Source organism: Gorilla gorilla, chromosome 1, assembly GCF_029281585.2.
Source record: "Gorilla gorilla gorilla isolate KB3781 chromosome 1, NHGRI_mGorGor1-v2.1_pri, whole genome shotgun sequence".
Taxonomy (NCBI): Eukaryota; Metazoa; Chordata; class Mammalia; order Primates; family Hominidae; genus Gorilla; species Gorilla gorilla.
The window spans coordinates 193,625,731-193,651,394 of record NC_073224.2 but is presented as its reverse complement, the minus strand read 5'-3'; the positions used below and the strand labels follow the sequence as shown (position 1 = coordinate 193,651,394).

The 25,664-nt window shown below is 48.1% G+C and overlaps 2 protein-coding genes across 4 annotated transcripts in view; one reads left to right on the top strand and one right to left on the bottom strand.

The window, feature by feature from the left end:
* The window catches only part of RAD54L (RAD54 like), a 30,692-nt gene extending 30,243 nt beyond the window's left edge, over positions 1–449 (top strand). For all 3 annotated transcript variants that reach the window (XM_019017867.4, XM_055347914.2, XM_055347915.2), the window contains one exon: positions 49–449. In XM_019017867.4, coding sequence (XP_018873412.3) covers positions 49–259 — 211 coding nt within the window. In that variant the 3' untranslated portion in view covers positions 260–449. The remainder of the gene's footprint in view (positions 1–48) is intronic.
* On the bottom strand, positions 377–25,657 carry LRRC41 (leucine rich repeat containing 41). The gene is made up of 10 exons (XM_004025719.5): positions 25,114–25,657; positions 20,275–20,361; positions 19,554–19,624; positions 7,361–8,498; positions 3,100–3,360; positions 2,373–2,537; positions 2,169–2,267; positions 1,469–1,591; positions 1,159–1,234; positions 377–1,061 (listed from the first exon to the last, which is right to left on the bottom strand). Exons 1-10 carry the CDS (start codon positions 25,310–25,312, stop codon positions 842–844), a joined length of 2,439 nt encoding a protein of 812 aa, XP_004025768.1. The 5' UTR covers positions 25,313–25,657; the 3' UTR covers positions 377–841.
* Between the last annotated feature and the right edge of the window lie 7 nt (positions 25,658–25,664).

The window sequence follows — 25,664 nt, the reverse complement described above, 5'->3', positions numbered from 1 at the left end:
TAGGGAGATGGGATCTGTAGTGACTTCAGCTGTGCCTTCTGTCCCTAGGTTGCACTGCCGACGTTGTGTCAACAGCCGTCAGATCCGGCCACCCCCTGATGGTTCTGACTGCACTTCAGACCTGGCTCAGTGGAACCACTGCACTGATAAGTGGGGGCTCCGGGATGAGGTACTCCAGGCTGCCTGGGATGCTGCCTCCACTGCCATCACCTTCGTCTTCCACCAGCGTTCTCATGAGGAGCAGCGGGGCCTCCGCTGATAACCAGCTGGTCTGGGTGTAGCTCTTAGAGGAAGGAGATAGGGAAAAGGGGCTCCTTGCTCCACAGGGCCCTGTTGAATTTTGTTCTCTGGGAGAAAATCATCAAGAAGGGCTGCATGATGTTTGCCCAAAATTTATTTTATAAGAAAAACTTTTTTGGTTAAAAAAAAGAATAAAGGTATGAAAGGGTTTGAGGCCTGAGAGCAGTGTGGTAAGCCCAGCAGGGAAGTAGCCCCCTATACTTCTCTAAAGCCTGGGTGCCTGCTTGAGGAGGGAAGGCAGGAACCCAGGGGCAGGGGAGGGGATCTCTTCAGCAATTATGATGACCACTGTAACCTCCTGGCCCAGGGTTCCCAGGATACTGAGTAAGGGGCCCAAAGACTATAAACCCAGCTGTGAGAATGCCTGTTTGCTGGGCCTCATCAAGGCCTCCAGGACCTCGGTGCAAGGGAAGAAGGAAAAAAGAGAAAAAAGGTGACAGAAAGAGAAAGATAGAACTGGTGGTTGGGGTTCTGGGCAGCCCATGCTTCAGCCCCTGCAAGCTGATGGTACCGAGCATGAGACTGTGAGGTACGGGCCCCATCACATGGTGCTAACATAATCTGCGAAGGCCTGGGATGAGTCCCATGAGTCGCTAACCACATGGCAGGTAGCCCGGAGCCGCCGGATGGCTTCCCTGGCTGTGACTGCATCCTGGTCCAGCCAGTTTTGGAAGAGGCGCAGGTGACCAAAGGCTCCACGGCCCCAGCGCTCCAGCCGCTTGGCGAACTCCAGAAGCCCATCTGGCTTGATGCAGTTGGAACTGGTAGGGTGAGATGGATTAGATATCCAGGAAGCAGTGAATTCCTGGTCTATATCTCTGTAGCCCCATCCCTTGTCTTGCCCCTCCCCTCATGTACCTGATGTCCAGCTGACAGAGAGAGGAGGATGAATCCTCTGAGAAAACATCTGCCAAGGCCAGCAGGCCAGCATTCCCTGGAGAGAAGGGGAGAATGCCTATCACCTCCACCCAAGAACAGGGGACAAGGGTATCCCAACCCAACTATGGCTGGCAGAACCAGCCCTGCTGGTTCCTGAAGCCCCAGCACAGAAATATCTGTATTCCAACTCCCACGTTCCCAGTGGAGAGGTCTTTGCCTTTATCCAGTGAGTTTTTAGGTCAAAGGCCTAGCTCCGTTCCCCTCTCCCTCCCCAGGGTCTGGCCCCCACCCAGGCGGTTCCCTGGCAGCCGGAGGCCCTTCAGTGTGGAGTTGCCCTTCATAGCAGCAACCATCTCAGGCAGAAATTGGGCTGGGCGCTTCTCAAACAGACGGCAGAAGGAGAAGGTAATCTCTGTCAAGAAAAATTATAGTAAATTCTGATGGCTGCATTGGGACTGGTGCTGCCCCTCCTGCCCCAGTTGGCCCTAGCAAGGGGTATTAACATTATAGAGGCCCAAAAAGAGGAAGGAATTTGTCTAGACTCCAAGCAAGGCTGGAACTAAATCAGAATCCAAACTAAAGACTGAACCTAAATGTTCCCTATAAGAAGGTTCTCTGCATGGACAATTCTCCATTCACTTCCTTCTTTCCCTATCACTGGCCACCCTCTATGCAGGGGTGGGGATCAGAGAAAAGTCCATGAGGGGAGCCTGGCACAGTACATTTATTTTGCCCCACCACCACCATTTTGTCCACCTCTGAAAGGTAAGAGCAACTTTTGGGTGAAGCACTCTAAAAGAGCGATTTCTCATGTTTAGTAGAGGAGGAATTGAGGTTGGGGCTTTTAGAAGGAAAATCATGCAGGTTCTATATCCATTTTATAGCTGAGGACACAAGGCCAAGAAAGTAACAGTGGTTTGCTCACTCAGATTATGGCAGAACCATAGTGAAGACCCAGGAAATGTCCAGGCTCTGAATAAGGAACTTACCTTGCAGAGTCAGATTCTGTAGCAAAAAGAGCACCTCGCTCTGACAGTCAGCGAGATTCATGTCATGGAAGCTCAGTCTTTTCAGGGCTAGGTTGTACTCTGGATAGGAGGCAGAGACCATGGACCATGGACCTTAGCTTTCCTAGAGAACAGTGCTAGGTCCCCACCTACTCCTCTCCCTTCACCATTCTGGCTGGGTCCTACCTTTGAGTGTTTGCAAAACAAGCCCAAAATCCTGGGGAGAGGCAAAGGTGGCACTATCCAGGGACAGCTGCTGCAGAGAACCCGAGGCCTTCAGAACGGAGCACAGCAGTGGGGCTGGCTGGGCTCCCCGTGGAAATCCCATCTCCAACTGCTCCAGGCAGTTTTCTGGATATGGTGGGGAAAGAAGATTCCAGCTGGCCATCTCTACCTCACTCCCATAGCAGGTCCCATCCTGTTCTTAAGGGATTCATCTAAAAAATTATTTATTCATTCACTTGTCGTTGAGTGCCTACCATATGTCAGCACTGTGCTAGATTCTAGGAATTGAGCACTAAATATGAGATTTAGTCCTTGGCCTTGTAGAAATTTTAGACCAGGAAGACAGGCTACCCAGACACAAGCAAATAAAGTATGCAGAGTGGTGGGATAGGAGACATACAAGAACTAAGGGAACATACAGCAGGGGAACTAATCCAGTCTAAAGATCAGTTCTTTTCCTTTTCTGGAGACCAAGCTGCCTTGGTCACTCTGCTGGTCTTATGGTGGTTTAGGCCCTGTTTATCTCAAGAGTATCTTAGTGGTAGGCTCTAAAGGGGGAATAGGTTCCAGATAAGCCAGGAATGAGTGATAGAAGAGGTCCTTCCCCTTTCCCCATACGAATGCATCTGCACGTTTGTGTGGGGATACACGTGCGTGCACACACACAAACACACACACAGTGCTTCACCTGGTATCTCCTCATCGCCTATTATGTGGCTAGGGGGCCCTGCATTCCCTGGCACACCAGGGTTGTCCCGCTGGCTTGGATGGTCAACACGAATAGAGAGGACCCGTAGCAGGGGCAGTGCTCGCACGATAGCACGTGTCAGCTCCAGGATGGGCAGTGGTGAGAACAGGTCACTGAGATGCAGGGCACGGAGGCGACATCCAGCCTGGCCTGACAGGGCCCGCAGGCTGTCTAGCAGGCGGAAGATGTTAGAGCCCAGGCCTATGGCAAGAAAGAGATTAAGTCAGAACCATGTGGGAGTGTCAGCAGGGGTAATATATTCAAATACAACTCCAAATACTTTTGGTTACTAGCAAATCTCTTGGGCTTTGGCTCAGCTTATTTAAACCCATTTGTCTTAACTACTCATCCTTGTCTTGCTTTTTCCTTAGGTAACCAGCAAACTGAGGTCTGCTGTTTTGGGTTATGCCCACAAGAAGCACCAGTCAGGGCAGAGTCACAAAATTGAGAAGATACAATATGGTGAGGCAGCATGTGGCTACTAGCTGAATGACAGGCACAGACAGTAGCAGTTCTCTGGATTTCTGGGTTCTGAGTAGTTTTCTGAAGAAACTGGCCTTGAAGGAAGGAAGTTTTGGATAGAGGGAGAAGACATAGTCAAGAGTCCCAGCTAGCCGGGAGCGGTGGCTCACGCCTGTAATCCCAGCACTTTGGGAGGCCAAGGTGGGCAGATCACTTGAGGCCAGGAGTTCCAGACCAGCCTGGCCAACATGGTGAAACCCTGTCTCTACTAAAAATACAGAAATTAGCTGGGCTGAGTGGCACATGCCTGTAGTCCCAGCTACTCGGGAGGCTGAGGCAGGAGAATCACTTGAACCCAGGAGACGGAGGTTGCAGTGAGCTGAGATCACGCCACTGCACTCCGGCTTAGGTGAAAAAGCAAGACTCTGTCTCAAAAAAAAAAAAAAAAAAAAAAAAAAAAAAAAAAAAAAAATCACAGCTAGGAGAGTGCAAGGCATGAATGGGATGCTTGCTTGTTTGGCTACATGAGGCTCAGGAAACAGCTCTAGAGGGCAGGGCACTGGAGGCCACATTATGGAAAGGCAAAGGGATGGTTTAACCTATAGGCAATAGGGAGCACCTAAAAACTATGGAGAGTGACAGTGACCCAACTGGGATACTTAAAAGAATCAATGGGTGGGAATGGGGCAGAAAAAGATAACCAAATCCCACAGCATGGACTAGGATCCAGGAAGGTTAGTTGCTAATGCCACAGGCAAATAATTCCTTGGACTATGCAGGCTCCTGTTCATTCATTCAACTAAACTACCCAGTGCCTACTAAATATCAAGTTTTTTGCTAGACACTAGTGAGCAGCACATTGCTTTTTTTTCTTACATAGCTTGATAGTGCAACGGGAACTGGGGGAATAAAGTACTATGAAATTACAAAGGATGAGTACCTAGTCCAGCTTACATCAGTAAAGGCACTCCAGCTAAGTCCTAAAGAACATAAAGGGGACAGGCTAAAATTTAGGAAGAATGATTGTGGCAGAGGCAACTTGGCATATGTAGAGGCCTGAAGGAGAACAAAAAAATTTCATAATGGCTGGTGTGAGAGTGTGAAGGGGGGAAGCATTCAAGATACAACTATAGGCCAGGTGTGGTGGCTCACACCTATATAATCCCAGCACTTTAGGAGGCTGAGGTAGGCAGATCACCTGAGGTCGGGAGCCCAAGACCAGCCTGGCCAACATAGTGAAACCCTGTCTCTACTAAAAATACAAAAATTAGCTGGGCATGGTGGCATGTGCCTGTAATCCCAGCTACTGAGGCAGTAGAATTGCTTGGACCCGAGAGGCGGAGGTTGCAGTAAGCCAAGATTGCACCATTGCACTCCAGCCTGGGTGACAACAGAGACTCCCTGTCAAAAAAAAAAAAAAGATACAACTATAGAGATAACCAGGAGTAAGAATATGAATGACCACTAAGTAAAATTGAGCCATTGAAAGGTGTTTGCCTAAATGAATGACAGGGTCATTTTTGACTGATTTTTTAAAGAATCAAGACTGCATTTTTCAAAGGATGCTTGGGCTGCAGTGCAGATAATGGATTTGTATGGCAAGAGTAAGGAGTCCGGAGGAACTACTGAAATTAGTTCAGGTAGGGGGTAATGGTAGCTTGAATTAAGGATGTGGAGATAGAGAAATAAATGTATTTAACAAATTGTAAAGATAGGGCTGGGCGTAGTGGCTCATGACTATAATCTCAGCACTGTAGGAGGCCGAGGTTGGTGGATCACTTGAGGCCAAGAGTTCGAGACCAGCCTGGCCTATATGGGGAAACCCTGTCCTTAACTAAAAATATAAAAATGCATTCAAGTTGGATGTAATGAGTTGGGTGGGGTATTGTGGGTTATGAAGTTGTCATGTCTATTAGCTGGATAAATGGGTCTGGAAGTTCAAGAGAAAGATCTGGGGTAATGTCACATAATGGGGAGTCTTTAGCATAGTTGGCCTTTGAAACCACAGGAATGGATGAAATTGTCCAACAAGCGTGCATAAAGTGGGAAAGCTCTGAGGAACTCTGAATAAACAGAGGAGGAGAAAACTTTTTTTTTTTTTTGAGATGGAGTCTCACTCTGTTGCCCAGGTTAAAGTGCAGTAGTGCAGTGGCACGATCTCCAGTCACTGAGTAGCTGGGATTACAGGCACCCACCATCACGCCTGGCTAATTTTTGTATTTTTAGTAGAGATGGGGTTTCACCATCTTGGCCAGGCTGGTCTTGAACTCCTGACCTCGTGATCCACCCACCTTGACCTCCCAAAGTGCTGGGATTACAGGCGTGAGTCACTGCGCCCGGCCAAGAAAACATTTTTTAAGGTAGTGAAAAAAAATTTAATGAACAGCAGTAAATCCTGCCAAGAAGAGTTACTGAAAAGTATACATTGGATCTAGTAACAAGGAGGACCCTGATGACATAGGTCCTTGCCAGTGCAGTGGTAGGGGTATAAGAGGCAGGAAGGGGCTGTGAGTAAGAGAAGTGGAAACGGTACAGATAACTAAGGTTGTGAAGAATAGGAGATAACAGTTTATTAATATGGCATAGAGGGAGGTGGTGGTGGCAGTTTTTGATGGAGACCTGTTAAAATGCTGATAGGAGAGAGACAGTGGAAAGGAGAGTAGCATAGTTGTTTGAAAGCATGAATCTGCAGTCTGGTTGCCTGGGTTTTGAATCCTAGCTCTATAATTGCTAGGTTATCCTGAGGAAGTCACTTGCCCTCATAGGGTTGTGAGGATTGTTAGATCAAATTATCAAGAATACTTAAAATATGCCAGACACATACTAAGCAGTATATAAAAATTAGTTTGAGAAACAAGCTTCCCTAAGAAGGTAGAATGCTTGTTTCTCAAACTGATAATGTTTATATACTTTGTTGTGAAGCTCTATGCATCTAGAGCACAGGTGGGAGAATTAGCCTTAGAAAGGATGGTGGTCTCTTCCATTCTGGTAAAGAAGGATGAGTGCAGATGGAGAGTTTATAGGCTGCTTAGCAAGCTAAAGAAATCATGTGTGATGGCTTCTATTTTCTCTGTGAAGTAGGTGAGGTCATCCCTGAGAAGGGAAAAGGAGAGTTTGGAAGTGGTAGGAATGGGAGCTGATGTTGCAAGCACAGTGAAGGTTCATATGAGGTTAGTGATCATATAGTAACACTGATTTGCATAGTTGTATGATTTGTCTCTAGCAGTACTCAGCAACCTAGGCAGATTGCTGGATTTAGCCAGAGTTGAGGTTTTGCTAGCTGGTCACAAGCAGGAGGGAAATGAGGACTGAGGACTGCTTTGCAGGTTGTTGGTCTGATAAGAAATTGTGTCCCACACCTTGTCTGGACAGCTACTCTGATATGACGGGTGAGGTGGTGAGGTCAAACTCTAGCCCTGCCTGGGCATGCATATACTATACTGCTCCCACCTGCCCTTGGACTGCCTTCCATATCTAAAATGTATTCATTCTTCAGATTCCAGCTGGCTTGTCTCACTGCCCCTCAGGAACCCCTGCTTTCAACAACTAATCAAGTGTATAGACTTTATGTTCCTCTCTTCTAGCAATGACAGTCTCCCCTGCTATGAGGCATACAAGCCTTCCTCTCTAACCTCCTGATCATACCCCCAATTTGCCCCTCCCACCTCCCTAGAATTAGGCACACAGCTAGTGCTGCCAGGCAATCCAAGCCCAATCCCTGCCACTCCAGGGTGCTCACCATTGTAGGAGAGTGTGAGGCTCTCCAGTGACACCCAGGAGCTCAGCAGGTGGCATAGTGTCAGGGCTGCCTCTGTGGAGAGTGGAACTGTGAATAGCTCCAAGGTGGAGATGCTGCGGAATCTTTGTGAAGCTTCCAGTGCTGGAAGCCCCAGGCAGCTGGGATCTGATCCATCCAAAGCTCCACAAGCCACTTCCCCAATCTCCATCTCTTCGCCATCCTCCTTCTCGCCAGCCACAATAAAAACAAAGTCATACAGGTCTTCAGACTCTGCACCAGGCCCCTGACGGGTGCGAGCACCCTTCTTCCCTGCAGCTCGCTTGAAACGCTTTAGGGGCTTAGGCTGTGGGGCCGAGCTAGCTGGTGCCCGTTTGTATGAGGATGTAGAAGAAGAGGCAGAGGAGGTGGCTGCTGGAGCAGAAGGTGACCGCTTGGTGCCAGGAGCCTCATGGGAGGTGGCTGGGGGGTGCAGCTCCCTCTTAAGGTCTGTTCCGCCTGCTGTCAGGCTCTCCTGTGTGCTCCGGCGTGTTACCCGAGTGGCAGGTGCAGCTCTGGGCATCTGCTTGGCTTCACTCTTACGCCGGCTGGCCATCAGGGCTGCAGCACATCGCTCAGCAGCATCCCGGCGGGGCCGACGTGAGCCCAATAAGAGGGACCCTTCATCTCGGGATGGGGCCCGGCCTCGGGAGGCCTCTCCACAGAGGCGGCAGGGTGGGCCACCAGGCCCTGGTTGCCAGAAGCCAGCACTCATGGTGAGAATAAGGATGAAAAGGGCTGACTCAGGCACAGGCCAGGAGTATAGCGACACTTGACTGACAGCCCCATGGTGAATGAGCTGATGCAACAGCTGCCGAAGTGACTGCTGAGCAGCCACATCAGAGAACAGCAGGTGGCGGAACTTGAGAGTGTGCAGGGAACTGGCCAGGGTCTCCAGAACCCTGCGGTTGGGCTCAGCCACCAGCTCGGTTGCACCCTGCAGCATGTTACAGATAGTGAGCTGTCGGACATGGCGGGAGCTGTGCAGAAGAGGCGAGAACCGCTGATCACAAAGACGCCTGTCAGAAGACACATCAATGGTCCCACGTAGAACATGGGAAAAAAAGGCCTCCATAAACTTGGCTCGCCAACATGTCACACTCTGAAACGCAGAAAACATGCCAGACAGCCATGATATATCCATGAAACTGTCCAAATTTCCCTCTCTTCCAATAGCACACTATTTACTGAGTCAGGCAACACTACAAATTCATTTAATCTTCACATCTCTGAGGTATGTATTAGTATTAGCCCTATTTTACAGGTAAAACTGAGGCACAAAGAGGTGGCCACACAGGTAAGTGGTTGGATTATTTGAACCCAGGAAATCTGGTTCCAGAGACCATGCTTTTATTATAGTGTCTCCACTGAAACACTCACCCCTGTAAGTTCTTCCATGTTTGTTTCTAGAATCTTATCCCAATTTTTTTTTTTCTTTTTAAAATAGAGTCTCACTTTGTAGCCTAGGCTGGAGTGCAGTGGTGTGATCTCAGCTCACTGCAACCTCTGCCTCCCAGGTTCAAGTGATTCTCGTGCCTCAGCCTCCAGAGAAGCTGGGATTACAGGCGCCCGCCACCACACCTGGCTAATTTTTGTATGTTTCATCATATTGACCAGGCTGGTCTTGAACTCTAGACCTCAAGTGTTCCGTCCGCCTTGGCCTCCCAAAGTGCTGGGATTACAGGTGTGAGTCACCGCACCTAGCCCCTTATCCCAACTTCTTTTTTTTAGACGGAGTCTCACTCTGTCACCCAGGCTGGAGTCCAGTGGCGTGATCTCGGCACACTACAAGCTCTGCTGCCCGGGTTCACACCATTCTCCTGCCTCAGCCTCCCGAGTAGCTGGGACTACAGGCACCCGCCACCACGCCAGGCTAATTTTTTGTATTTTTAGTAGAGATGGGGTTTCACCCTGTTAGCCAGGATGGTCTCGATCTCCTGACCTCAGGATCCGCCCGCCTCGGCCTCCCAAAGTGCTGGGATTACAGGCGTGAGCCACCATGCCTGGCCTCCAACTTCTGATTCTTACCACCACCAGCCCCTTATCACCTCACACCTGACCACTAGCTTCCTGATTGCTTTCCCTGTCCCCAAAGTAGTGTTGTAAAACACTAATTACATCATACTGCTTTAAAACCCTGATGTCTCCCTACTGCCCTTCCACCCTCTGCCCGAGAAGCTTTATTTCCCACATCTTGCTTATGAGAATGCTTTGCTCTAGCCAAGCTGGTCACCCCACGGACTTGAACCTGCCTATGTCCTTTCCTACATCTACCAGAAATGTCTCCATTGCTGAATTAGACTTCCTGAAAGAACTTAGAAACATGTCATTTGAGATTCTTGTTGGGACTCCTCTGACACTCTGACTACTCAAGACTAAGAGGCTGGTATGTTGTCTCATGGTGTTGAGTCCCTTTGCCTGTGTACATGTCTTATCTCAGCCAGATTAGAAATTCTTAGAAAGCAGAAACCAAATCTTGATTTGTTTCTTCCAAGGCAACAGTTATTTATTTTGATGGATAGGAAATCTCATCAGACTATTCTGCACTTGATCTTAGCCAAAAGGCCGAGAAGCGATTCATCAGACTATTCTGATGTGTTTAATACAACTCTGAATGCAAGTGATTCTCAGCCTTTGGTGCACATCAGAATTCCCTGTGGAGCTTTTCTTCCCCAAAATTCATATACCAGACACCCAGACTTGGTGATTCTATGTTACATCTGAGGTAAGGTCAAGAAATCTTTATTGTTTGAACCAATTCCAGATGTTTCTGATGTATATCAGAGGTTAGGAATTACTGCTGATCCAGAAGGGCACACCAAGACAAAGACAGGTACCAGACCCCAAAGTTTCTAATTTAAGATGATCCCTAAGTCATCTCAGGGGCAGTAGAAAGTCAGGTCCCAGCTCTTTCACTATACTCTGGACTTCTCTGAACCTCTTCCCTCATCTGCAAAATGTGGATAACCTGCTTCACAGGATTGTTGTGAAGATCAAAATGAAGTAGTACAAATTAAAGCACTTTGTAAACTGTAAGATGTAAAAAATGTTACTGCTGCCACTGGTATTAGCCTAGCTGGGATATGAAATGGAGGCAGAGCCTGTTAAGCATGGTGCTCATTCAGACTAAAGCCAAGGCTGTGGGGGCCTGAGGTTCCCCAAGACTAAAACATTTCTTTGATCCTTACCCTGCCTCCATGCATTCCTCCATACTGGAGTGACTCTCAGTTCCTATTTGAGGTTCTTAGAAGGAACTAGGCCTCTGCTGTCCTCAAGCAAAAGTGTCATTCCTCTTGCCTTAGCTATTTCCCCAGACTCCACTTACTGTGGTAATAATTAGGAATGACTTCCTGCTTGAAATAACTGCATAGCAGCAACACAGAAAGGCCTTGCTCATCAGCAGCAGGACATTAAGAGCAGGAAAAACAATACCTGACAACCAAATCTCTGCTCAACTTTGAGTGAAGGCAAAGAAGGTATCCTTCGGTCCTACCTCACACTAGCACTTTTCCTACAGATTTGCTGGCCCACACCCAGTCTTGAAAAACACTTGCAGGTAACCTTAGCAAGGCTTCAGCTTTATAAGTGAGTGAGTCAGATGGTTATTACCATATCTGGGCCTAAAATATGGACAAAGATGGTGAGCCAAGATATTGTGGCTGTTTCTGGCTATAAGAGGCACAGGGGAAATATAGGTTAGATAGGTAAATACTGGACTTTTTCAGACATGTTAATGGTTGATGAAGACAATGGGAGACAGAATATTTGGAACACCCCAGACACAACTGCAGTGAGCAGCATGACACAGTGATCAAGAACATGCACTCCAACCTGAATCTGGGTCTGCCATTCACTAACTGTAATTTAGGCAAGTCATTTCACCTCTTTCTGCCTTAGTTTCATCATCTATAAAGTGGAAGATCACTATACTGACATCACAGCATTTTTGTGACAGTTAAATGAGTAAAGTTATGACAGCTCTCAGTGGCTTCTTTCTCACAAATTAACGTACGAGCAGACAAGAGATCGTGAAGTTTTATTCCATCACCACTCTTAAGAAGAATCTATGGGCTGGGCGCGGTGGCTCACACCTGTAATCCCAGCACTTTGGGAGGCCGAGGTGGGGGGGATCACAAGGTCAGGAGATCGAGACCATCCTGGCTAACACGGTGAAACCCCGTCTCTACTAAAATACAAAAAATTCGCCGGGCGAGGTGGCGGGTGCCTGTAGTCCTGGCTACTCAGGAGGCTGAAGCAGGAGAATGGCGTGAACCCGGGAGGCGGAGCTTGCAGTGAGCTGAGATCGCACCACTGCACTCCAGCCTGGGCGACAGAGCAAGACTCCGTCTCCAAAAAAAAAAGGAGTTTATGCTAAAATTCGAAGCTGAGAGATGCTTGAGATCTAGTCCAGACCACTCATTTTATTGACTCGTATGCTATCATGATGCAAAGTGATTTAGTACTTAGTTTTCTGTGAGGGTAAGGGAAATGAGGCATGATCAATGAGGTGAAGTGACATTTGCCCAACAACACAATCCTTGGCCCATCCTCAGTGGGCTGGTAGGGGAAGAGGAAGTATTTGTACAAACTAGGGAGGGCTAAACATCTTGTGCTAACTTGTTAGAGCCAACAATATTCAGAAACTATATTTTGTTCATTATTTTGCTGATACCAGAAATACTGTGTGTGGATAGAGAAGCAAATGAAAAATCATGGACGAGGCATGGTGACTCATGCATGTAATCGCAGTACTTGGGGATGCCAAGGCGGGCAGATTGCTTGAGTCCATGAGTTTGTGATCAGCCTGGGCAATGTGACAAAACCCTATCTCTACTAAAAATAGAAAAAATGTAGCTGGGCATAGTGGTGCATGCCTGTAATCCAGCTACTTGGGAGGCTGAGGTGGGAGGATCGCCTGAGCCTGGGAGGTTGAGGCTGCAGTGAGCTAAGATCGTGCCACTGCACTCCAGCCTGGGCAACTGGAGTGAGACCGTCTCAAAAGTGTAAACTAACTCTGGAGTATTTACGTATATGAGGTACCTATATATATTTGTTTTTACAACATTGAGACAATTCTGAACAGTTTCAAATGCTGGGCTTTTAAAACATACCATGTATTCAAATATTTTTAGAATATTTTATTTTGAAAATTGTACCATATGTAATAATACTTGCTGTATTTAATATTTCCATTGTTTCTAGCTTTTTTTTTTTTTTTTTTTTTTTTTGAGACAGTGTTTCTCTGTCGCCCTGGTCTGGGCTGGAGTGCAGTGGTACAATATTAGCTCACTGAAACCTCTGCCTCCCGGGTTCAAGCAATTCTTGTGCCTCAGCCTTCCAAGTAGCTGAGACTACAGGCACACAACACCATGTCCAGCTAATTTTTTGCTATTTTTTAGTACACAGGGTTTCGCCATGTCGGCCAGGCTGGTCTCAAACTCCTGAGCTCAGGTGATCCACCTGCCTTGGCCTCCCAAAGTGTTGGGATTACAGGCGTAAGCCACCATGCCCGGCCTGTTTCTAGTTGTTTTTTTTGTTTTTTTTTTTTTTAAAGACATTCCTGCTCTGTTGCCCAGGCTGGAGTACAGTGGCACGATCTCGGCTCACTGCAACCTCCATCTCCCAGGTTCAAGCTATTCTCCTGCCTCAGTCTCCCAAGTAGCTGGGATTACAGGCACGTGCCACCACACCCAAATAAATTTTGTATTTTTGGTAGAGATGGGGTTTCACCATGTTGGCCAGGCTGGTCTTGAACTCCTGACCTCAAGTGATCCGCCGCCTTGGCCTCCCAAAGTGCTGGGATTACAGGTATGAGCCACAGTGCCTGACCCTGTTACTAGCTTTTTTATATTAAACTCTTCTGTAATAAACATCTGGAAATAAATCTTCATGAGTATCTCAATTTTTATATACCATAAATTCTAAGGAGTAGAACTTATAGCCAAATTATTTAAGAGACAGGGTCTTGTCCCATCACCCAGGGCTGCAGTGCAGTGGTGAGATCATAGCTCACTGTAGCCTTGAATCCTGGGGCTCATGCAATCTTCCTGCCTTAGCCTCCCAAGTAGTAGGGACTATAGACGCATGCCACTATGCACAGCTAATTTTAAAATTTTTTCTGTAGAGATAAGGTCTCACTGTGTTGCCCCAGCTGGGTTTTTTTTTGAGATGGAGTCTTGCTCTGTCGCCCGGGCTGGAGTGCAATGGCGCAATCTTGGCTCACTGCAACCTCCACCTCCCAGGCTCAAGTGATTCTCCTGCCTCAGCCTCTTGAGTAGCTGGGACTACAGGCATGTGCCACCACGCCCGGCTAATTTTTGTATTTTTAGTAGAGACGGGGTTTCACCATATTGGCCAGGCTGGTCTTGAACTCCTGACCTCAGGTGATCCACCTGCCTCGGCCTCTCAAAGTGCTGGGATTACAGGTGTGAGTCACCACGCCCAGCCTAAATTTTCTGGGGAGGAGAGGGTCTCTGTCAGCCAGGCTGGAGTGCAGTGGTTCTATTATAGTTCACTGCAGCCTCAACCTCCTGGGCTCAAGTGATCCTCCCACCTTAGCTTACCAATTAGCTGGGAGGTACATGCCAACACGCCCAGCTAATTTTTAAAAATTATTGCAGGCCGGCCACAGTGGCTTATACCTATAATCCCAGCACTTTGGGAGGCCAAGGTGGGTGGATCACTTGATGTAAGGAGTTCGAGACCAGCCTGGCCAATGTGGTGAAACCTCGTCTCTACTAAAAATACAAAAAGTAGCCGAGCTGATGGGCGCCTGTAATCTCAGCTCCTTGGGCCAAGATCATACCACTGCACTCCAGCCTGGGCAACAGAGAGAGACTCTGTTTCAAAAAAAAAAAAAAAAAAAAATTATTGTAGAGATGGGGTCTCCCTGTGTTGCCCAGACTGGTCTCAAATTCATGGGCTCAAGTGATCCTCTTGCCTTGGTGTTCTAAAGTCTGGAATTACAGGTAAGAGCCACCACATCCAGCCAGCCTAGATATTTTAAAGTCTGAACAAATATTACCAGATTGCCTACCAAGAAAGTTACAATTTCTGTTCCCTCCAATAGCATAGTAAAATGCAAATTTCACCCACCCATGGCCAAACCTAGGCATTACCTTTGCGATGAAAACCAAATCAAAACAAGACTTTACTAAACTAAGAGGTGAAATAGGGATTTTACTTTCTCACTTTTATCATGAGACTTAACATTTTTCACTTTACTGGGGATTTTTGTGTATTTCATGATGTGTCCAAATCCTTACTCATTTTATTTTACTGGGATATTTGTCTTTTTATTTTGTGTCCCTTTGTTTTGCAAATATTGTTGCAAATGTTCTTTCCCAGTGTGTTTACCTTTTAAAATTTGGTTATGGTGTTGGCATTTTTATTTTTTTAATTTAATCAATACAAAGTCCTGAAGATAGTGTTAGCATTTTATGTGGTTAAATATGTCTGTATTTTCTTTCTTGGTTCTGTGCATTTAATAATTAGCACTCTCGGCTGGGCACGGTGGCTCACGCCTATAATCCCAGCACTTTGGGAGACCGAGGCGGGTGGATCACGAGGTCAAGAGATGGAGACCATCCTGGCCAACATGGTGAAACCTCATCTCTACTAAAAATGCAAAAATTAGCTGGGCATGGTGGCACGCACTTGTAGTCCCAGCTACTCGGGAGGCTGAGGCAGGAGAATCACTTGAACCCGGGAGGCAGAGGTTGCAGTGAGCTGAGATCGCACCACTGCACTCCAGCCTGGCGACAGAGCGAGACTTCGTCTCAAAAAAAAAAAAAAAAAAATTAGTACTCTCTCCATCCTGAGATTAGGATGGTCACTTTTATTATTTTTTTAGTTGTTTTGTGCTCTTTTTTAAGACAGGGTTATGACACTGGAGTGCAGTGTCATTATCATTGCTCACTGCAGCCTTGACCCCTGACGCTCAATTGATCCTCCTGCCTCAGCCTCCCTAATAGCTGGGACTAGAGGCGCACACCAGCACCCCCAGCTAACTTTTGTATTTTTTGTAGAGACAAGGTGTCGTCATGTTGCCCAGGCTGTTCTTGAACTCCTGGGCTCAAGCAATCTGACTACCTTGGCATCCCAACGTTTTTCTGGGATTGTAGGCATGAGCCATCACACCCGACCTGATTTGTGCTTTTACTTTTTTTTGTTTATTGGTTTTATTATTTTTGGAGACAGAGTCTCACTCTCACCCAGGCTGGAGTGCAATGGAGCGATCTAGTCTCACTGCAACCTCTGCCTCTTGGGTTCAAGTGATTCTCATGCCTCAGCCTCCCAAGGAACTTGGATTACAGGTGTGTGCCACCACGCCTGGCTAATTTTTGTATTTTTATTTTGTTTTGTTGTTGTTGTTGTTGTTTTTTGAGTCAGAGTCTCACTATGTCACCGAGGCTGGAGTGCAGTGGTGCCATCTCGGCTCATTTTAACCTCTGCCTCCTGGGTTCAAGCAATTCTGCCTCAGCCTCCCAAGTAGTAATCCCAGAGTAGCTGGGATTACAGGCATGCACCACCATGCCTGATTTTCAGTAGAGACAGGGTTTCACCATATGCACCAGGCTGGTCTCAACTCCTGACCTCAAGTATCTGCCCACCTCGGCCTCCCAAAGTGCTGGGATTACAGGTGTGAGCCACCACACCTGCCTGTTGGTTTTATTCTTTTTTAAATTATTTTTTTCTATTCTTTGGTGTTGAAACTTTTTTGTTGTTTTTGTTTTAAGACAAGTTCTGGCTCTATTGCCCAGGCTGGAGTGCGATGGTGTGATCTCGGCTTAGTGCAACCTCTGTCTCCTGGGCTCCCTCCCACCTCAGCCTCCTGAGTAGCTGGGACTACAGGTGCACACCACCACAACAGGATAATTTTTCTATTTTTTGTAGAGACGGGGTTTCTCCATGTTGCCCAGGTTGGTCTCAAACTCGTAAGCTCAAGCAATCCACCCACCTTGGCCTCCCAAAGTGCTGGGATTACAGGTGTGAGCTACCGCGCCCCGCCCTTTCTTTCTTTTTTTAAGAGACGTGGTTTTGCACTGTCCCCCAGGCTGGAGTGTAGTGGCATGATCACAGCCTCCAACTCCTAGGCTCAAGCTATTCCTCTCACTTCAGCCTCCGGAGTAGCTGGGATTATAGATGTGAGTCACTGTACCCGACTCTTGTGCCTTTACTTTTTACAACTAATTCTTTTTTTTTTTTTTTTTTTTTGAGTCGGAGTCTTGCTCTGTTGCCCAGGCTGGAGTGCAGTGGTGTGATCTTGGCTCACTGCAACCTCTGCCTCCTGGGTTCAAGCAATTCTCCTGCCTCAGCCTCTTGAGTAGCTGGAACTAAAGGCACGTGCCACCACGACCAGCTAATTTTTGTATTTTCAGTAGAGACAGGGTTTCACCATGTTGGCCAGGCTGGTCTTGAACTCCTGATTTCGTGATCCACCCGCGTTGGCCTCTCAAAGTGCTGGCATTATAGGCATGAGCCACTGTGCCCGGCCACAATTTATTGTTTATGCAAAAGTCATTAGAGTATACTGTAAAGTGAGGCTCTAACTTAACTTTTTCCAAATAGCTAACCAATTGCTAGAGAATAATTTATTGGGTAAATCTTAATTTATTCATTGCTTTTTCTCCAGAGTATTTATTCTATTATACAGATTTTTTTTATTTGTTAGTTTTTTGAGACAGGGTCTCTCTCCTGTTGCCCAGGCTGGAGTACAGTGGTGCGATCTTGGCTCACTGCAGCCTCAACTTCCCAGGCTCAGGTGATCCTCCTACCTTAGTCTCCCGAGTATCTGGGACTACAGGCATGTGCCACCATGCCCAGCCAGTTCTTTGTATTTTTAGTAGAGACAAAGTCTTGCCATGTTGCCCAGGCTGGCCTTGAGCTCCTGGGTTCAAGTGATCCACCTGCCTCAGCCTCCCAAAGTGCTAAGATTACAGGTGTGAGCCACCGTGCCTGACCTTACAGATCTCTTTATATACCCCAGTACTACACAGTTTGAAATACTATTGCTTTATAAGCATTCTATATTTATCTTGTTCACCATTGTATCCCTGGAACCTAGCATAATGCATGCAACTGAGCAGGCACTGAATAAGTGTTTGTGACTTATGAGCTGAAGGCTATTGTCATGCAAAAGTGGGAAGCGGAAAGACACCCTCTGGAATGGATATGCTCCAAGTTAGGACCTCTGCCTAACTGACTGTTGGGCCACCAAGCCTGGGGCCTCTAAATGCTCTGAAATGCTTTGAGCCAAGAAGACAGAAAGCTTTCTCCAAGAGAAAAATATAATCTTTATCACCTGCTGGTCAACTATACTGCTTGTGAAATACTGGAACAAAGTGAATCTGATGTTTCCTTAAAGATAGCAAAAAGCAGTTACTGTTTTCTAATATTCTTGAGTCTGCTTCTCTTCCTCATAAGGCCTGTTGTCCTCATTCTGAACGCCAAGGGTTGCAGTCCAGATTTGGAAGCGAATAAGCTGAAGGAGATGGGGTTCAATGTTACTGAACCCAGTGCATCCCCAGAAATTAAATCTCCAGTTCCTGACATTAGCTTTTTTTCCACCTGTTATTTGGCCTCATTCACCATAGAAGGCCCAGTTCAAATACTACTTCCTAGGAAAGACTTTCTTGTTCTCTTCTCTCTCAACCTCCTTACTATCCTCTATTACACCACTTATCCTATCATATGTGATCTATTTGTAGATTTCCCTATTAAACTGGTAGGTCCTTGCCGGGCGAGGTGGCTCACGCCTGTAATCCCAGCACTTTTGGAAGCCGAGGTGGGCGGATCAACTGAGGTCAGGAGTTCGAGACCAGCCTGACCAACATGGAGAAACCCTGTCTCTATTAAAAATACAAAAAAATTAGCTGGGCGTGGTGGCGCATGCCTGTAATCCCAGCTACTTGGGAGGCTGAGGCAGGAGAATTGCTTGAACCCGGGAGGCAGAGGTTGCAGTGAGCCAAGATCGCGCCATTGCACTCCGGCGTGGACAACAAGAGCAAAACTCCGTCTCAAACAAAACAAAACAAAACAAAACTGTTAGGTCTTTAAGATTAGAGGCTGCATCTATTCTTCCAATATCTAGTGTAAGATCTGGTACCTGGTTAAGTTTCAGTAAATGTTTATTGAATTAAATCTACCCCATCACCTAGTTATGTGGCAGCAAAAGAAACTGCTTAAATGAGAGCTCCAGTGATTTGTATCTGTATCAATGAATAATAGAATCTCAGGTCTAAAAGGAGCTCTAAAAGTCATCTTGTGCAACCCCTTTTACAATGCTGAATCCCCTGCAGAACACCCTAGTGTCAAGGAGTTATACAGACTCCATTTGAACTTAGTGATGGGAAGTTTATTACCTCTAGAATTAGCTTGTTTCATAAGCTCAGGGTTTAAGCTTTACGTAAACTTCAGGTTAGCAAAAATGTATCTTCCATTAGCTTCCATCCAGAACAAGTCTATTAATCCCTCCTTCATGTGACAGCCATTCATATATTTCAAGATGGGTCATGTTTCCCAAGTCTTCTCTTTTTCAGGAAAAACATCTCCAGTTGTCCCAATGTGACTCACATAATGTGGCTTTGACTTCTTTCTCCAATCTCCACGGGTAGCCTGACCATTGAAGAGCTAGGTAGGACTGTTGTCCACCCTGTCCTTCAGCCTATACTATATTTACATTAGTTCACACAGCTCAAGGTATAGTCGTTATAAGTGGCTTCAACACATTGTTGACTAAACTCCCTTAATCTTTTTTATACAAGCTGTTACTAATCATACTCCTTTATCCCTCATCCTGATGCCATGCAATTGGAACTTTTAAAACTCATTGAAGTATTGGTGTATTCTATTAAATTTCATTTTGTTAGATTTGACCACTGCACCAACACCATCAAGAACTCTAGGAATCCTGGCTCTGCCATCCATTGTGATCACTAACTTTCCCTGTTTTGTGTCCCCTGCAAATACAGTGAGCAAGCAATTCAGTGACAAATGCCAAATGGACCAAAACCTTGTGACAAGCCGTCAGAGCCCTCCTCCCAAATCCATTCCATCATTGCCTCTGCACTTTATCAGTACCCAGCTTGTGTTTGTGTGCAAACCTGCTTTTACCATGCAAAATCAGGCTAGCATTCTACCTGATACCTTAACTTACTTCCAAACTGGAAGGCCTTGTCTTCATCAGTTCATCCCAGAGTCGGCGCCAGATGGCCTGAGTTGAGAGGCCTGTAAGGAGAAATATCACACTTGGCTGCTTACTGGCCACCATGAGTAAAGTACATCAACCTTTCATGTTGTCTTCTGGGTTCACAGGAGCAATATGGCAGAGTGATTAAGGGCACTGGCTCTAAAGACAGATTGCCTGGGTGTGAATATCAGCAAACTACACTCCAGCTATGTGACTTTGCGCAAGTTACTTAATTTCTCTGTGGTTCAGTCTCCTCATCTGTAAAATGTTAATAACAGCTATTTCATAGGGTTGTTGAAAGGATTAGGGTAAATGAGTTTCTCTGGGTAAAGTGCCTAGGACAATGCTTGACACATTAGGGTTAAATGTTACCTGTTAACAGATGTGTCTAATGAGGGGAGGAAGCTTGGTAAAATAGAGAAACTAAGATTCAGAAGATATGGGTTGTTGTTCTGGCTTTGCTATTAATTGTGGTGTGCCTGTGTCTCACTTTTATCAGTATAATAAAGATCATATACTTGGCTTTGTGTTTCATAGGACACTGAGGAATGAGGAAGAAAAATAGGTGTGAAGGTACTTTTTGAAAAGCATGAAGTTCTAGCAGGTATCAGGGGTAATATTTACCTGAAGAACATTATGGTGCCTTGCTCATAATCATTGACTGAGAAAGAGACAGAAAGATACTCACCTTTCTTGAGGGCAGTTTCCTCAATCCTCTCCAAGTAATATATATTGAGCAGAGGTAGGATGCTTTGAAGTATTGGGCCTGGGAGGGCTACAAAAATCAAAACAAAAGTTTACTTTTCCTCCCCTCCCCCTCCCACCCAAGAGGGTTCCAAGCATTATTTATTCTACTGGAAAGGAAAATGGAAGGGTAGACTTCTCATTTGACAAATGGAACCTCTAGAAGCTAATCTAGATCTGTTCCAAACTCTAGTCCACTTATCTTCAGCCACTCAGTTGGAAGCTGGAATTTCAGGGGCAAGGGTGAGATCATCCCACAAAACAAGCTGACATGCTAAATGAGCTTGACATGCTTATTTAGGAGCTGGTCAGTTCACTTCTGCCCAAGCAAAATGAACCATTTGGCATTGAAAAGGACCTACTGAATATGTGTGATAAAAGGTCTTTCATAATCTGCCCTGCTAGTATCAGCTCCCTGCTTTGCCTCCTACATTTCAGCCACACTTAACTACTTTTTCATTTACCTAACATATTATGCCGCTTTCTGCCCCTGTACCTTTGTCATGCTGTTCTTTCCAATAGGAATGTCCTTTGTCATGCTGTTCTAATAGGAATGTCATTGCCACTTTCAGTATATCAACTACTCATCTTTCAAGTATCACATGCCCTTTATTAAGTCTTTCCTGAATTCCTTTCCCATTTTTCCAGATTAACCACTGACCCATCCTTTGGGCTACTGCTATATTCTGAACTAGTACTTTCCTATGAAGAATAGAAACAATTCATGTCTCTAAAGTCAATATATCTTAAAAACAAAACCTGCTCTTGCCAACTTCTCTAGTTCTAAGAGCTGTTATAGTATAGTGTCTAAAGGGTTTGGCCTCTAGAGTAGGACAAATCTGAGTGCAATCCTAACTACTTAGTTAAATGTGAATCCTTGGACAAATTATTTAAGCCTCTTTAAGACTTAGTTTCTTCAACTGGAAAAGAATGGAAGCTGGGCACAGTGGTTCACACCTGTAATCCCAGCACTTTGGGAGGCTAAAACAAGAGGATCACTTAAGCCCAGGAGTTCGAGGCTACAGTGAGCTATGATCACACCACTGTACTTGAGCCCAGGTGACACAGTGAGAACCCTATCTCAAAACAAAACAAAAATTAGCAGAGTGTGATGGTGTGCACCTGTGGTCACAGCTACTTGGGAGGCTAAGGTGGGAGGATGGCTGGAGCCCAGGAGGCTGAGGCTGAAGTGAGCTGTGCTTAGACCACTGCACTCCAGCCTGGGTGACAGAGCAAGACCCTGCCTCAAAAAATAAAAAATAGGTGGGATGCAATGGTTCACACCTGTAATCCCAGCACTTTGGGAGGCCAAGGCGGGCAGATCACTTGAGGTCAGGAGTTTGAGACCAGCCTGACCAACATGGTGAAACCCCATCTCTACTAAAAATACAAAAATTAGCCAGGTGTAATGATGCACGCCTGTAATCCCAGCTACTTGGGAGGCTGAGGCACGAGAATCGCTTGAACTCAGGAGGTAGAGACTGCAGTGAGCCGAGATGGCACCACTGCACTTCAGCCTGGGCGACAGAGCAAGACTCTGTCTCAAAAATAAAATAAAATAAAATAAAATAAAATGGAGATAACAGTAATTAACTCATGACATTGTTGTGAAGATCATGCTTATAATCTGTTTAAAACAATGCCCAGCCATAATAAGCTCGCTAAATGTTGGTTGTTATTTTTATCCTGTCAATGGCATCTCTGTCCAATCAAGAACAAGTCAAACTCACACCTGTAATTCCTGTAATCTTTGGAGGTCAGAGGTAGGGGGCATTGCTTAAGTCCAGGAGTTTGAGACTAGCCTGGGCAACATGGCAAAACCCCATCTCTACCAAAAATACAAAAAAAATTAGCTGGGTGTTGTGGGGCACGCCTGTGGTCCCAGCTACTCGAGAGGCTGAGATGGGAGAATTGCTTGAGCCCAGAAGACAGAGGTGGCAGTGAGCTGATATCATGGCACTGCACTGCAGCCTGGGTGACAGAGTGAGACCCCATCTCAAAGAAAAAGAACAAGTCTAAGATCTTGGAGTATACCAAAACTTCCGCTCCAGGGTCTCTTTTTATCTTTACTTACAGAATAACTGAATCTTGACATCCAAGAATCTAGTATAATTATTTGTACATAGCAGGTCCTCGATGTACGGGCTGAATGAAAGCGTTAATTCCCTATGCTTTTACACGAATGTAGTCCACATCACCTTTCATCTGGTCTATTACAACAGCCTAACTGCTCTCCTTCACTTCAGTCTCCATCCAGTCCCTCTTCATCCTGCTCTTGGTGATGACACTACCCTCTTCAAAACCCTTGGAGGTCTCTCTGCTGCATTCATGATAAAGTCCAAACTCCATATCCTGGTATTCAAGGTATAATATACCTTATTCTAAAGTTTCCTCATTGTACCCTTTCCTGCTGCCTCTATACACCCGCTGCCCTAACTCCTTACACAAAGCGATGCTAGTCCACTACCTCCAGGAAGCCTTTCCTGGCTGTTAGCCCACACAGACCTTCCTCCAAAATAGCAATGCTTAGCAGGCCTCTTCCTTGGCTATTCTCCTAAAAGGCCTCACTTGATTCAGCTTTTTCTGGTCTAGGCCCACAGGAGTTCTTCCTCCCCTGTCTCCTCTCAACTTGGCTGGGGGCTCAGCCAGTAATGGGATGGTGGTATGTACAGCAGTGGTGGGGGAGGGAGAAGCGGAAAGGGAGATTCAGTAAACTGTCAATTGTTTTATGGGGAAGAGGCAACACGGGAAGAAGTTCCTCCAGAGCCTTACCCCTTTTCCCTCCAACCTGCTCCCCTCTAGTTAGCCATCTCTTCTCGCAGCCACAGGAATTGTCATCCCCAGTTACCCACAAACTCCTCTCTTCCTTTCTCCATTCTTCTTAAGCCGGGATTTTCCTTGCTTCCTTCTAGCCTGCACCTTTAATGCTGCTGCTTCCCAACCTGGGCCTCCACACCCAGTCATCTTCCTTTTTAGCCAGTCTTAGCATCCCAGAAGCTCCAGGCGGAAAAGCCAGACCCTCTCTGCCTTCTTCCCCATGTCCTAGGACTTTTCTGAGCTCCCTGCTCAGCTCCACGGAGCCTTTCCTCCTGTTCCCCATGGGTCGGCCTGCCCCTTGTCTTCTCAGCCGCTGGCTGGCCTGGGGCCTCCACTGTCCCCTCCGCACACCGGCCGACTTCTAAAAGCCTCTTCCACCACCACTATGCAGGACACTCAGGCCTCATGGTAGTGGGCTCCACTCCCACAGCCAAGGGCTTCCCCGACCACCCTCCAGCTTATCCCGGAGCTTCAGTCCCCCCAAACTCCAGGGCCTTTTCCCCACACCCCCTCCTCATGGCATAACTCAAACTCCGCGCCCTGCAACCTCGAGTCCTCAAAGTCCTCACTCCTGTGCTGACCAGGGCCTTCCTCCTGCAAAGACGCCACGGCCACCCACAAGGCCTCCTGGTGGAACCTCCCCCGCGCCGCCTCCAGGCCCGGGGCCTGCTCTCCTGCCCCCCTCCCCAGCAGGCCTCGGCCGGGCCTGCCACCTCTTCGCCCAACTCCAGCCCCGGCCTCCCGACCCCACCCTCACACCAGCAGCCTCTCAGGCCCGAGGCCTCCCCTGTCCCCAGCGCGGCTAGGCCTGCTTGGCAGAGCCTCACTTTCCCCTCTTTCACTTGCCCCACGTCGGACCCAAGTTTCCCTCGTCAGCGGCCAGGCCGCGGCCGGCGGTCCCCAACCCACAGCCCCGCCTCCCAGCCCAACTGGCCGGTTCGCCATCCCCGGCCGTTCATCCCGGCGCCCCAGGCCGCCCTCCATCCAGGCCCGGCCCTTTGGTCCCGGCCGCCTTCAGGCCTGGGGCCCCCGTTCACTCCCATTCAGCCCAAGGCCTCTTGGCGGCACCGCGCCCCCTGCCACGGCAGCCCGGCAGTCCGGGATCCCCGGGCCGTCGCCCCGCTTGGGGCCTCCTTGGCCCTTCCCGCCTGTCCGTCATTCGAGCCTCCCTCGCTTGTTTAAGCCGCTCCGGGCCCCCCTCCACTCGCTCTCCGGTCCTTCCTCGCCGCTCGAGCCGATCCGAGTGGCCTCCGGCGCTCCCTGTCCTGCGGGTCGCACCGTCGCTCGGTCGCTTACTCAGTTTGGCACCCGAGACCCCGGTTGTCGGTTCGCTCCCGTCAGCCCTGAGCCGTCAGACAGGCCGCGGCGCCCCGAGCCTTTCGTTGGGCCTCTCCCCTGCCCCATTCCCTCGCTCTCCAATCTACTGTCCTCCCCTCCGCCCATCGGCTTGGCCTCCGGAATCTCGACCCCCGTGGCGTGTCAGGCAGATACTGGAGCCCCGGGGCCATCAGTCAGGTTCGGTGGCCCCGGGCCTGGCCTGGCCTTGCCTTAGGCCGGGCCTCCTAACCTCGGCCCCTGCCCCAGGGCAGCCGGGTCATCGCTGCCCACCGGTTCGACATCCGAGACTCCCCTGCCCGGCCCAGCCGAGTGTCAGTTCGCGGCCCACAGCCTCAATCCAGCCTCAGTCGCCCGGGCCCAGCCTGCTTCGCTCCAGACCGGGCCTCCTGGCCTCGCCCCCCGCGCCCCCGAGCCAGGCCGCGGTGCGGGTCAGCCTGCCCATTAGGTCTCCGTCTTTACTCTGTCCAGCCCTGTCAGTCACAAAATTCATGCTCCGATTCTACGAGCTGGCTTTCAGCGCCCCAGGCTGGGCCTTGCCCCGGGCCTCCCGGCCTCGCCCCCCGCGCCCCCCGGCCGCTGGGCCGCCCCTTGCTCTTAGCCAGAGGTAGCCCCTCACACCGCGACTTACCCCACACCCCGCTCTCCAGAACCCCCATATGGGCGCTCACCGCCCGCCCGCACAGCTCGAACAGGGCGGGGGGAGCGTTGGGGCCCGAGGCCGAGCTCTTCGCTGGCGCCGCCTCCCGGGACGTGGCCTCCATGGTCGTTGCCGCCGCTACCTCACAGAACCAGCAACTCCGGGCGCGCCAGGCCTCGGGCGCCGCCATCTTGGGGAGGTGCGCGAGCCCGAGAGTGTCGCCCGCGGACCGCCATCTTGAAAAGGTCAGCAGTTAGGACGGCTCCATAAGCGATATGGGGAAGAATGTGAATTATGCTAAAGGAATTTCGAAGAAATTAGCACACTTTCCAAGTCTCTTAGGAGCTAGTATTTTAGATAAACTCCTAGATCAATTATACTTGGGTCTGGTGTGACTAAGGGGATGTTTCTTAGCAAAGCCTCCTCAGGTGCAAACATCAGCTACCCCTAACCCCTGCCTGCGGCTGGTAGTACATGCCAATCTGAGCATGTGTTCGCGACCACGATGAGTGTGCCGCACTTCCGGCCAGATCGCCGGATTT

Coding starts and splice junctions, on each gene's coding strand:
- LRRC41 (XM_004025719.5), bottom strand. CDS start 25,312: ATGGCGGCGCCCGAGGCCTGGCGCGCCCGGAGTTGCTGGTTCTGTGAG. Junction 2,268..2,372: donor TGTTTTGCAAACACTCAAAG/GTAGGACCCAGC, acceptor CCTCCTATCCAG/AGTACAACCTAGCCCTGAAA. Junction 1,235..1,468: donor GCTGCCAGGGAACCGCCTGG/GTGGGGGCCAGA, acceptor CCTTCTCTCCAG/GGAATGCTGGCCTGCTGGCC.